General features: G+C 34.5%; 1 protein-coding gene across 3 annotated transcripts; it reads left to right on the top strand.

Moving 5' to 3' along the window:
- The first annotated feature begins 3,636 nt into the window (after nt 1–3,636).
- On the top strand, nt 3,637–13,678 carry LOC147381381 (nuclear intron maturase 1, mitochondrial-like). Of its 3 annotated transcripts, XM_086430512.1 has the most exons (4): nt 3,637–6,380; nt 8,200–8,261; nt 8,340–8,459; nt 11,804–13,678. In XM_086430512.1, the coding sequence occupies exon 1, from the start codon at nt 3,752–3,754 to the stop codon at nt 5,876–5,878; it is 2,127 nt and encodes a 708-aa protein (XP_086286638.1). In that variant the 5' UTR covers nt 3,637–3,751; the 3' UTR covers nt 5,879–6,380; nt 8,200–8,261; nt 8,340–8,459; nt 11,804–13,678. The 3 variants fall into 3 exon arrangements, with proteins under 3 accessions (XP_086286638.1, XP_086286637.1, XP_086286639.1); XM_086430511.1 differs by lacking the exon at nt 11,804–13,678 and having other exon boundaries at nt 8,340–9,896; XM_086430513.1 differs by lacking the exons at nt 8,200–8,261; nt 11,804–13,678 and having other exon boundaries at nt 8,340–9,896.
- Nucleotides 13,679–14,222: the final 544 nt, after the last annotated feature.

Here is a 14,222-nt window from a genome sequence, read left to right as displayed (position 1 = left end):
GGGAGCAAAGCGAACACGTTTGCTATCCGTTTACGAATGCATTCGCTATCTGTTAGCGAATGTGTTCTCTATCAAGGGTACTACAATCCATTTGCTTTCTTCCAACACTTAGCAATTTTCATGCCAAATTCATAGTAAACGCATTTGCTTTCAAAATGAATGAGCATTCACTATGGTTCATCTTCTCCACTTAGCTTTTTAGTTTTTTTTTTTTCAAAACCCATTTTTTCCTTACCATTTCAATTACTTTTGTGTTATTTTTGCCAACCAAACCTAAACTCGGGTTTCTTGGGGTCTTTTGTCAATTTAGGACTTCTATTAGAAGCCCTAGATTTCACAATGACACCATGAGTCTACTCATTATCCACAGACCATGTTCATCTATTTCATTTGATCGTTTGTCCCTATAAAGGTTATCCAAAAATCTCTAGAGGTCCTCGGTCCAATCTAAGGCCTCTGTTGAAGCCCTAAGTCCCATTTCGGGTTTGCAAGCCCCCATTATCAACAAGGTTGCCATCCCACCATTTCTCCCCACCATCATCCCCTTATTTCACCCAACCATCCTGGGTTTCTCTACAAAATCAAACCATTGTCCACCCCAAAACCTAATACTAACCCTATTGTTCATCAAATACGATACACAAACACATGGCATGCATGAAAAGACTGTAACTGAATAAACAAGATCAAAAGACTTACTATGAATGATTTGGAGATGAAAAATAGTCCTTGGATGCTCAAGCGATATTTGACAATCTTGGTTTGCTTGAGAATGCAAGAAGCCAAAACATTTTGGAGTTTTTGAAATGGTAGCACAACTCAAGGGCATTTTCCCCCTTTTATAGGTTTCGAAAAATCTCGGGATACGAGTTGAATGATAAAGCGAATACCCATTCGTTTTCTCCCGAGTCCCTTCCTTTTTCATGAATTGTTCCTCCTTTTCTATAGTCTATTGTACCTAGACCTTTCTTTTATCTTCAAGGTGGAGTATGATTGTGATGCTCACCCTTGAGCTTCTCTCTGGCGAGTAAGCATCTTTAAGTTGTCTAGTGTTTTAGTCCTACTACATTAGTTTCTGAAATAGACACAAATTCGATTAATCATTTGAACATGGAAAATGAAAGAAAGAAGAACAAAAGATTGAACATTCACAAGAAGAAAATAATCAACTAAAAAAAAAAACCAACAACAACAACAGCTCTCTGATAACGAATGAGCATTTGTTTTCTTTATAGCAATCCTCTTTAGGGCATTTTTGTATTTTCCTAAGCTTTTTTTGTAATAGAACCTCCCTATAATTCTATAAATAAGGAAGTCCTAAAGAGTACTAGATGACTTGGCCTCTTTTAGATTTTTTGACCTTTTTTGTTTTGTTTTCTTTAACAGTAAGAATGCCAGAACTCTGTCAAATTTGTAAGAACTCAAGAAATATTATTGAATCTTTCTCATTGAATTTATAGCTCTTTCAGTAAAAAAATTTAATTTATTTAATATTGTAGTCTTCAATATCCCTGTAAAATAATGGATCTCAAGCCATGAATGCATCTTCCATCCCTTTTCTCTCCTTCTTTATGCAAAAACTCCAAGGGCATAAAACCACCCTACCACTTGTAGGAAGAACTCAACGAAAATTCTCTTTCCTTGATTCTTCTTTCTCTCTCAGAGAATCTATGAACATTGGTGTTGGTGGTGTTGTTCTTAGGCTGAGAGAGAGTAGTACTCCATACTCGAGTTGGAGCTCAAGGACATACCACCTTCCCCACTATTTTGGGTGATGGTTTAAAGAGAATTAAGAAGGAAGGAGAAGAAGGTGGGATTGGAGGAAACTTTAAAATTGTTTGAATGCGTTTAAATGTTGAAGTAATAATTAGAACGAAACTTTTGAAATGTTTGAATTGTGTGAATCTTTAATTAGGATGATAATAATTTATGAAATTGTGGTGCCAATAGTAGCTCTCTAAACAATTTTAAAGAGAGTTCGACTAGCCTTACTAACTTAGTAAGATTTCAACTCTTAGTAAGGGCCTTGCTAACCTTGTGACATTCAAAAACATGATTCGATGCCACAAGGTTAAAAAATTTTCTTTAAAAAAAATTGTTATTTTTTATTGTTGAATTGTAATTTTAAATTTGGGAGTTCTGTGAAAATTCGGCAGCCTTTCATTTTCAAAATCTTGGATTAAGCCCAAAAGCCCATATATATAAATAGGGTCAGGACCATAGACACATAAAGCTACAATGTTTTTGTCTTATATGGGCAAAAAGATTTGGAAAGGGTTGATGTTTTGTGAGGATGATCTCTTTGGTGAGGGGATCATCTTTGCAAAAAATTAGCCCATTCCAACACTTCTAACCCCATCAAAAGGGGTTTACGAAAAATGGACGGTCTAAAATTCTTCAAATTGTAAATATGGGATTAGAAGTTACAGAATGGGCTGATTTTTGACAAGGATGATCTCTTCATCATAGAGATCATTCTCACAAAAAATCAGCCCATTCCAAACCTTTTTGCCCATATAAGATAAAACATATATTTATGGGAAATGTTCAGCACCCAACCATTTGCCCAACATGTTTTGTCCTACATGGGTTAGAAGTTTTGGAATAGGCTAATTTTTTGTGAGGATGATCTCTACGGTTAGAAGATCATTCTTACCAAAAATCAGCCCATTCCAAAACTTTTAACCTCATGTTTACAAGTTGAAAATTCGTGGACCGTCCATTTTTTGTAAACCATTTGTGATGGGGTTAGAAATTTTGGAATGGGCTGATTTTTGGTGAGGATGATCTCCTCACCAAAGAGATCATCCTCACTAAAAATCAGCCTATTTCAAAACTTCTAACCCATGTAGGACAAAACATGTTGGGCAAATTGTTGTATATATATATGGGTCCCGTTCGGCACCCAACATGTTTTGTCCTACATGGGTTAGAAGTTTTGGAATATGCTGATTTTTGGTGAGGATGATCTCTATGGTGAGGATGATCTCTACAGTTAGAGATCATTCTCACCAAAAATCAGCCCATTCCAAAACTTCTAACCTATGTAAGACAAAACATATTAGGCAAATTGTTGGGTAAATGGTTGGGTGCTGAACGTTTCGCACATATATATATGAGAACGGATCAAGGGACATGTGAAAAAACATATGTAAAAACAATGTAACATTAATAAATTTTCAAAATATGGGTTAGAAGTTTCAGATTGAGCTGATTTTATGTGAGGATGATCTCTATGATGGGAAGATCATCCGAAAAAAAATTAGTCAAATCTGAAACTTCTAACCCCATTAAAAGTGATTTAGAATGTGGACCGTCGATTTTTTACCAAATTTTGTCAATAATTTGTAAATCAATTTTGATGGATTTAGAAGTTTCAAATTGAGCTGATTTTTTGTGAAGATGATCTTCTCATCATAGTGACCATCCTCGCAGAAAATCAGCTCAAACCAAAACCTCTAACCTATATTTTGAAAAATCATTGCTTTTACGTATATCCCATGAACCGCCCCATATATATATATATATCCATGAAACATGGAAGGCTGTGGTGTTGGATTGAAAACGTGGTAATCTATCTGTAAGAGTTAAAATCTTATTAAGGAAAGTGTTTTTTTTTTTCTAAAAAAGATTTAAATGGTTCGACTTGTCTGAGAAGAGATGACTTGAACGAGTCAACTCGGTATACACAAGGGGCAAAACGAGATACCAGCTTTTAAAACCATGCTTACAATGTAACCCAAAAAATTTCATGTATCAGAATTCTTACAGATCAAAGATGTCTTTGAGAACATTCCTCAAACACCTTCCCTCCAATCTCCTCCTCCGATCCATCAGCACTTTCTCCTCTTCTCATACTCATTTCTCCTACAATCTCCGACACCCAAATCTAACCCACCACCCAAACCAACAACAACAAGATCCTTACTCTCTCATGAAAGAAGACCCAATCCAAATATGCTCTGATCTATGGTTCCGAACCTTCTCTGATCCATCACACAAACCTTTCTCCAATCTCACTGGTTTTCTTAAAAAATTCGATTTATGGGTCTTAGCTTACCAGCGTTCTTGTGCCGAGGAAACTGGTTCCTTCCCTCCTCGAAACGCAATTCACTCTCAAGTCCTCCAAAGCCTCCTATCCCTTCAAACTTCTGTCTTAAATGGGCAATTCATGTGGGGCATGAAGACCCATCTCTTTATTCGATCCCCCAACGATAAACCCATAGCCAAATTAATCTCCAAACGTAAACTTCAAGCTATTTTAGATTCTGGTAAGCCTTGTTTCCAAGATCGTGTTGTTCAGGAGGTTTTGTTATTGATCTTAGAACCCGTGTTTGAACCGCGGTTCTCGTCCAAATCCCATGCGTTTCGACCTGGTCGGAATGCACACACGGTTATTAGAACCATTCGAAGTAACTTTGCTGGGTATCTTTGGTTCTTAAAAGGGGATTTGAGCAACATTTTCGAAAATGTTGGCAAGGATCTGTTGATGGGTTGTTTGGAGAAATCTATCAAGGATAAAAAAGTCTTAGGTTTGATTAAATCGGCGTTTGGAGCCCCAATTAGGAGTCGGTCGAAAGAAGACAATGATGATGAATTGAAGAGAAGAAAGAAAAAGAAGAAGAAAGGAACGAAAAGGAAGAAAATTCTAAATGAGAATGAACCGAAACCCGATCCGTATTGGTTGAGAACCTTCTTTGGGTTTGCACCGGAGGAAGCTGCGAAGGTCCCCTCATATGGTCATTGTGGTATTTTAAGCCCTTTGCTTGCCAATGTATGCCTGAATGATCTTGATGTTTGGATGGAAGAAAAGATAGTTAAGTTCTTTTGTCCCTCTAAGCTCGATTCAATATGGAAAGACAACATTAATGATGGTAACCATAACCCTGCATGGCCAGAATTTGTTCCATCGAGCGAGGGGTGGGAGAAGACGAGAAAAATGGATTACATTCGATATGGGGGCCATTTCTTGGTTGGAGTCCGAGGGTCTAGAGAGGATGCGGTGGAAATCAGAAAGGACTTGATTGGATTTTGTGAGGGAAAATATGGATTAAGGTTAGATAATTCAAAGGTGGAGATTGAACACATCACGAGGGGAATTCAATTCCTAGACCACATAATTTGTCGTCGAGTTATACACCCAACATTACGTTACACCGCAACAGGAGGGAAAATTGTAAGTGAAAAGGGTGTCGGGACTTTGCTTTCGGTTACAGCTAGCTTACAACAATGTATTCGGCAATTCAGGAGGCTTGCATTTGTTAAGGGTGATAGAGATCCGGAACCATTGCCTTGCACTCCAATGCTATATTCGGGCCAAGCACATACTAATTCCCAAATGAATAAGTTTCTTGAAACTATGGCAGATTGGTATAAATATGCCGATAACCGAAAGAAAGTTGTTGGGTTTTGTGCTTATGTAATACGGAGCTCTCTAGCTAAGCTATATGCTGCGAGGTATAGACTTAAGTCTCGAGCCAAGGTATATAAGATTGCCTCACGTGATCTCAGCCATCCTTTGAGAGAGAGTAGTAACAATTCGGCACCTGAGTATTCGGATCTTTTAAGGATGGGACTTGTTGATGCTATTGATGGTGTTCAGTTCTCTCACATGTCGTTGATTCCATTGTGTGATTACACTCCATTTCCGAGGAGTTGGGTTCCTGATCACGAACGGGTGCTTCATGAATATGTCAGATTACAAGACCCCAGATTCTTCTGTGAATTGCATAGATCAGTTAAACGACAAGGTTTAACTTTGCCTCAAGACGAAATATGCAAGATTGTGTGGAATTATAAGACTCGTGGTGTTCGGGGCAATCAGACCCATAATGATGATGATATCAAGCAAATAGGAAGCTTTAGTTTGAGTGGATAGTAGCAAATGAGAAGCTTTAGTTACAATGTTACGAGAACCCTTGCCGCGCCTGCCACCCTTTTTCTTTCTATTGGCCTAGCGGCATCTGTCACGGCTCTCATCGGCTTCCATTGGCGATTAGTCTTATGTATTTTGTTTGAATGATTGACAGAGAGATCGAAGAAGCGAAAGAAAGGGAATGGGTGTGAAGAGGGTAAAGATTGGGGAATTTGGGGAGAGAAGGATTGAGAGATAGAGTTGGGAAGCTAAAAGGGTGAGATGGGTTGGACCGGAATCCATGGGAATGGTTCTTTGATGCTTGTTCTTCCCAGAAGAGATCGATGTCTTGGGTGTCGTCAACATCAATGGTATCCTCGAAGAAGGTTTGTAAATCTAAAAGGATTGATTCTGAAATGGGTGTTTGCGTGTCTGACAATTCTCCTTGAAAGGATCGTGGTGCTATTTCCAAAATTACATTGGTTGAACAAATATACTATATTGAAGTGCTATCAAAATTACCAAGGCAAGTGTTTCTGCTTTAAAGTAAATGGTTGTGTTGCTCAATTGCTCCTTGTATTGTTTACACCTATGAGTTTGTCAACCTCCCCTAACTATCATGAAGCAATACTATACTTATAGTTCTATGTGACATACTGGCATTATTATTATTATTTTGATAATTTTCACTTAATTTACCTACTGTCATGTACTGAATTGTAATGTTGTGTACTTTCTCTAATTGAAGATCTTCTGTAGCTTATAATATTTTCTTCTACGACATTGTATTCCCCAACAAAGACCGTAATGATGCTTAAATAAGAACCCTAATCTGAACCCAACCAGGTTATTTACAGTTCCACCACATAACCTGAGGTATCTCAATTAGAAATCTAAGCATGCAGAGGAAGCAAGATGGTGCAAGCAAATATGACCTTTTTCTCTTACACTACTCATACGCCTTCCTTCTACAACCTTATATCCCCTACAAAGCCCAAAATGCTGCTTAAGATAAGTACCATAGTATGAACCCAATCAGGGATATAGGCAGGGGCAGATTTACAGTTGGGGCACTTGCCCCCACAAAAAATTTCAAAGTCTATAAAGATTTATGATCTATTGTGACATATAACAGTGGTGGATAAAAAAAGTCCGCCGCTATTGCCCCCACAAATTTTTTTCCTCTTGTCCACATGGGAAAAATCCTGGCTCCACCCCTGGATATGGGAGCTGGAGCTTGGCTAATTCATACTACTACCGCAACAGATTCATGCTTCCATCTTTACAGAACGACATTTCTATGTTGAAAGATCTTATGTTCCTATCTGGACAAATTTTAAGCTGCTTCCTTGATAAATGTCGACTATATATCAGTATGAATTTCATCTGTGATGAAACATTGTACATGGAGTCATAATCCACATCAATAATGTCAAGAGCTTGATAATGAATTCTTGTTCTTATACTTTTGGAATACTAGAATAATCCCATGCAGACTAAGATGTCTCTCAGGTGCCTTTTTTTTTTTTTTTCCTATTTTGTTTTTTATTAGTAACATTGTTTTTGTCAAATAACAGAAAAGTTCTGTAGTGCAATAAAATATATACAACAATGATTGAGAAAAGCTATGAAAGCCCTAAAATCGTATGTCATGAAATTCTTTGAGAGCGATGCCTTGATCTTCTCCAATGCCTGACTCTAGACAACCCATATTTATTTATTTTTGAAAATTCAATTATTGCACTCTTTTAAAATAGTCCAACAAAGTGTGCATATGGATGGAGTCTCCATGGATATACCATTTTGCTAAATGTTCTAACAAACTAACCATGAAGAAGTTGAATCAGTTTCATAGGAATACACGAATGCATGTTACTCCTACAAAATGATACGACACTTTATTGGTTAAGTTACAATGGATGAGCTAATGTTCCATGGTCTCTCCACTCACTTTTCAAAGGAAGCACACAGAGGGGATGATCCTATGCCAACTGATCAAGAGATCTTTAAAATTTTGTTAAAAAAACAATGCTCAAGAATTCCTAATTTTTATTCTTTTTAGCTATTAATTGAATGACTTTTAATGTACATCTCTTTATCTTGGCTCTATCTTTTATTATTGTGTGAATTAATGTTTATACAATAATGTTAGATTGCAGACTTGAGGGCAAGTCAAGCTTTGATGGGCCACATTGTCCATCACCTTTTATTCACATCGCATAGATAATGAATTTAGTCATTAGGAAAGTGTGCATTTTATTTTATTTCATCATGTTTTTGGATGCTCAAAGATTTAGCTGTTATTTAATTAGTTTGGAATTTGCCTCTTTGTATCAATTCAATAGGTCAAATCATGATCAATGAATTTGGTGAATCCATGTGGTCTGCCCATCCTAATTTACTTGTGGTAAGGATCTTTATTTAACATTCTTTCTTTCTTTTTGATTTAATTGCATGACTTGTTTTATTTATGGGATCTTTACAGGTCTGTCTTCAACACGTGATTTGGGAAATTTGGTGAAAACAGTGCTGCTTCAATCTTGGAGCTCATTTGGTTGTGAAGAACTCCCACCATTGTGCCATTATCCTGTGCATTATTATTTTGGTAAGAGCAATTCAACTAATCTTTTGTCCTTGAACAGTTGAAGGGTTCTTTTTCACATCTGATTTATGTGCTCTCTCTGCAAAAGTGTGGGCTAATACAATAGTCTAAGTGTGGGTGATTTAGACATACCCTCCATCTTTTGGTGCATATTTGAGATACACCCGTGTTTTCCAATTGATATGCCCCCTTGACCACAGTCTACTTTGAAAGATTAATAGTAAATGACCTAAATGCCCTCATCTTCAACCTCTAGCCAAAACCCCTTGATTTTTCTCCCACAACTCCATCTTCTTCAAGCTCTTCAACATTTAGGGTAAATTATTGTTAACCAATTCAATCTTGTCTTTAATCCATCATTTTCAACGTCTTGGGGTTTAAAGGTTAAAGGGTGATTTTTTTTTCTACCACAATATTCATGAATCTTACTTCTCCAGAATCCTATCTCATCATTGGGGATTATAGTTTAAATAAGATAGAATCTTAAGTTAGAAGATGAGGTTAAAATAAATTGTACCGTTTGTATATGATTGGTTTTGGAAGGAAAAAATCAAGGGTTTTTTTGGCTAGTGGTTGACGATGAGAATATTTATGTCATTTGTGTTAGTCTCTCATAGAAGACCGAGTTCGAGATATGTTTTTCATCAATTTGAAAACTAAAACATGGTGGGCTACGTTGGCAGAAGTTAATACTGGCATGAATTTCATGGCCTCGTTTGCATTTTATAAAATTGGACTTTGTTAGTTACCACCATTTTCTACTACTTTGGCTGTACACAAGTTTCTGGCTGCTTTGAAAAATTTATCAAGAGATTAGGAGTGATAATGGAACAATCAGAACATCAACTTGACCATCTCAGAGCATCAAGTTGATGGTCAAATCTTTGACCCTTTATATTCATAGTTCTCCCCCTCTCCAAAACAACAGATCGATCTTTTGGAGTAGTTGGTTTGTTAACAAATATTGTTCAGTAGCCCCATGGTATATCATTCTGTTTATTGATGCTTGTGACTGCCTTGAGAGATTCAAAAAAAGTTTGCTGGATATTCAAAAACCTCGCTCATGAGCAAACCCATCACAAAATTCAGCAAATTTTCTGAAATAACATGGATTGTGGTAGTTAAAAAAATATCTAAGAAATGTTCATTGTAGAAGATACTGATCTAGATAAAATTGAATGGTGAAAAATGTTTCTTTCCAATCCCTATATTTGGGATATGGTATATGTAATTATGATCTTGCCATGTTATTAGCAAATATTCTCTTTAAAGGTTTTCAATATATTTTATACATTGGAAAGTAAATAAAGAAGGGAAAAATTATAAATAAAAAAACCTGATAAAATAATTATTTTACAAAAGAAATCGAATTTAATGCAAATTATTAAAATGGTTGGTTGTTTTCTCTCTCCTCTTTCTCTCTCTCTCTCTCTTGATTATTATTATTTTTTAATTGAATTTTTTTTAAAAAGGGCTATTGAATGGTTATTTTTCTCTCTTTCTCTCTCTTGATTTTTTAAATTAAAATCAATTTTTTTTTTTAAAAATGGCCATTGAATGGTCGGTTTTTTCTCTCTTGATTATTTAAAAAAAAACAAATTTAAAAAAAAAATATTGACCTAATTTTGGTGGACAAATAACCAACACCATAATGCACTAAATTTGTACATAAAAAAGAGATTCAGTTTGGTATATATATATATATACATACATATAGTATAACAGTTAAATAACGATAAAAAAATGACTAAAAAACGATTACTTAACGGTTGGATTGAAAAAAAGGAAACGGCTAGGTACCGGGCGGATTGTAAAAAGGAAAATTCGGCCCTTGAATGGTTGAAAAATCATAAAAAGGAGAGAAAAAATTGGCCATTCGACTTAAAAAAAATCAAGAGAGAGAAAGATGAGAGAAAAAAATCGGTTATTTAATGACTTTTTTTAGAAAAAAATCGTTTTTTTAAATAATCAAAAGAGAGAAAGTGGAGAGAGAGAAAGAGGAGAGAGAAAAAATATCGGTTATTCAATGACTTTTTTTTAAAAAAATGACCATTGAATGGTCGGTTTTTTCTCTCTTGATTATTTAAAAAAAAACAAATTTAAAAAAAAAATATTGACCTAATTTTGGTGGACAAATAACCAACACCATAATGCACTAAATTTGTACATAAAAAAGAGATTCAGTTTGGTATATATATATATATACATACATATAATATAACGGTTAAATAACGATAAAAAAACGACTAAAAAATGACTACTTAACGGTTGGATTGAAAAAAAGGAAACGGCTAGGTACCGGGCGGATTGTAAAAAGGAAAATTCGGCCCTTGAATGGTTGAAAAATCATAAAAAGGAGAGAAAAAATTGGCCATTCGACTTAAAAAAAATCAAGAGAGAGAAAGATGAGAGAAAAAAATCGGCTATTCAATGACTTTTTTTAGAAAAAAATCGTTTATTTAAATAATCAAAAGAGAGAAAGTGGAGAGAGAGAAAGAGGAGAGAGAAAAAATATCGGCTATTCAATGACTTTTTTTTACAAAAAATTCAAATTTTTTTAAATAATCAAGAGAGAGAAAGTGAAGAGAGAGAAAATAACCCGTCATTCAATAACTTTTTTTTTATAAAAAATTTGATTTTTTTTAAATAATCAAGAGAGAGAGAGATAGAGAGAGAGAGAGAAAGAGAGAACAACTGGCCAGTTAATGGTCGGTCTGTTATCATTTTGGTAATTTCAATAAATTTGATTCTTTTTGTAAAATAATTGTTTTATTAGGTTTTTTTTTATATAATTTTTCTAATAAAGAAATTGGGAAGAAATGACCCAACTCATGAATCTAGATGTTTAGGCCGTCGTTCACTTTTTATTTTTTGTTTTTTTTTGTTTTATTGATAATTGGCCATCGTTCACTTATTGAGACCAGCAACACTTAAAAGACATCAAAATGAGCGCACAATATTCAGTTACATTTGCAAAAGGACTAAGGTCCTCTTTGAATAGACCTAGAGAATTATTTAGGTCATACAACCCGTATTAATGGTTAAATTATTTTATTATGGGGCATTTTGGGGTTTTCTTGTCTAGAGAACCTTGGACGGAAATACCACAACTATTTTCCATGTGTGAATTTTTTTATATTTTTTTTCAAATGAGTCGCAATCCAAAATGGTGTCCCGTTCCTGTAGCAATATATGATGTTTATGTGGCACATTTTTATTTGAGATTAAACACATTGGGCTACGGTAAACACCCCATTTTTGTACTCGCCTGATTAATTAACTCGTCAACCTGATCGTAACGGTTTCCAATGATGGATGTTTATTCCAATGTTTTATTTTGTTACCAGATATGTTTCAGAAATCCGGATGAGGTATCTCGAACTGACAAAATTATAGAAACTACGCTACGCTAGGAAAATATAACCTCAAAAATTTAGAAATCATCATTTTTTAGATAAAAAGAAGCTTCGCGATAAAAATCACTAAAAAATGATTAAATTACAAAAATACCCTTAATCTTAAAAACATCCTTAGAGACTACGTTATGAAACCAAATAAATCATTTCGCCAATTTTCACAAATTTCAATAAAATTATGAAAATGCCCCTCATAAAATTCATGACCATGTCGTACAAAAAACTTCATAAATGATAAAAATCAATATTCCCATTGAATTCTTTACGAAAAGTCGATTCCAAAATATCATAGAACATTGAAAATCGATTTAAAACTCAAAAAGTCCTTTTTGAGGGCAAAACGATAATTTTTCAATAAAAAATTTAAAATTTCAAAATTAATAAATAAAACATTAAATAATGTAAAGTGAAACATTAATAAAATTAATTTAAAATTTTGAACCAAAAAAATCAATCAATCAAGTTCTCAGGCAAAATTGTTGATGGTTGCCTAGATATTTATTAAAGGACCCCTCCATCTAGGGGCCCAAAGAATTAAAGATATAATAAAGGGGTTCTCCAAAAAATTAAAGTCAATCAAGTAAGACTAAAGTCAAGATCTTAAAGTCACTCAAGTAAGACTAAAGTCAAGATATTAAAGTCACTAAAGTCAACCAAGTAAGACTAAAGTCAAAATCTTAAAGTCAATCAAATGAGACTAAAAGTCAAAATCCTAATAGAATTTTTATTAAATGATAACTCTATTTAATAGAATTCTAACTAAATAATAATTCCATTTAATAGAATTTTAACTAAATAATAACTCTTTCTAAAAGAATTATAATTAAACAATAACTCTCTCTAAAAGAATTATAATTAAACCTTAACTCTATCTAAAAGACACTTAAAAAAAGTTTATAAATAGGAGCCTCCACACCCTATTTTCGTATCAAAAAATAAGAGAAGTAGGTCAAAAAACTTTCCTAGCCTCTCTTAAATCCTAATTTTGAAGTCCCAACTCCTTACCTAACACCCATACTTCGATTTTAGCTCGAAAAACACCTATAAGCTTTTCAAAAACACCTAGAAATCCATAAACAAATCCGAAGAATCCAGATCTAAAAAAGAGATACCTCACCTCGGAGATCAGAATTCAGATCCGGAGACAGAACGAAGCGAGGAGTACTGTATAAGGAGTTATTCTATCAGATCTCAGGGAACGAGAACCTTGTCTTCAGAAAGGTATATATTTCTTATTATTATTATTTTTTTTTATTACTGAGGTCTTTTAGCAATGTAGTTTATTTGGGAATTAGTAAAGATCGGCGTTTGCCGGGCGGGATTGGTGCCTAACACCTTCCAACCCCGTAATTTGATCCCGAACTCAATTATTTTTTAAGTAGATTAGTTGTTTTTATTCGTTTAGAATCGATATTCGGCTCCTAGACCGTAATAACTAGGTGGCGACTCCCAAACCTCAATGGTCAAAAGTGGATCCGCGCATCCCGCGGATCGAGGGCGCTTTTAGTGGCGACTCTACTGGGAACCATTGAGGATCAGACTTGAAAAGCCCCAAGTGTGGGATGCATTGCCAATATGACCTTTTTTTATTTTTTATTTTTTAGTTATTTGTTTATTTTATTTTATTTTTTTCTATATCCTTCTTTTTGGCTTAATTATGGATCATTTGTTTAGATTCCGAATACTTGGTTTTAGCACATTTTTATGGTTCAATCTAGGATCATTCGAAATGACCCAAAATAATGAGAGATTTTGAAGGGGTGATTTTATTAGTGATGGTATGATGATTGTGGATCATGTGTTTTTTTTTATTTTCTTTTTATGTAAGATTTATTTATTTATTTATTTTTAAAATTAATATGTTTTCGGATCTTTGTTCGATATATTGATTAACGATGTTTTTTTTGGCATGTGATTGTGCTGTCCATTGGCAGCAAGCAAGAGACAAAAATAAAATAAAATACTAAAAAAAATAAAATAAAATAAAATAAAAAGTCGATGGGCTGTGTGTAACAACGATAGGGGTGGGGTGCATTGAGTAAAAAAAATTCTTTTATTTTAAAACCCCATTGTTTTAAATAAGTTTTTGTTTACTTCTCTTCTGTTATTCTCATCGTCTTCAACTGAACCAAATCAGAGATCGATCGGTCTGATCTCCCAAGTAATCCCATCGGTTTATCTTGAAGCCTGTTCGATCTTAATTCTTAAAGAAAATTACTAGAGACCGATCGGTCCGATTTCCCAAGTAATCCCATCGGTTTCTCTTAAAACCATTAGAGGTCGATCGTTTCTATCGAAGCAAAACTTAAAGCTTGTTGTTATTCAACGGAAAACCCTTAATTCTTAGGTT

Source organism: Akebia trifoliata, unplaced genomic scaffold (genome assembly GCF_017979445.1).
Source record: "Akebia trifoliata isolate Shusen 1 unplaced genomic scaffold, ASM1797944v1 Contig00523, whole genome shotgun sequence".
Classification (NCBI taxonomy): Eukaryota; Viridiplantae; Streptophyta; class Magnoliopsida; order Ranunculales; family Lardizabalaceae; genus Akebia; species Akebia trifoliata.
Note: the sequence above shows the minus strand (reverse complement) of the source record. Positions and strands in the feature narration are given on the sequence as shown.

Coding starts and splice junctions, on each gene's coding strand:
- LOC147381381 (XM_086430512.1), top strand. CDS start 3,752: ATGTATCAGAATTCTTACAGATCAAAGATGTCTTTGAGAACATTCCTC.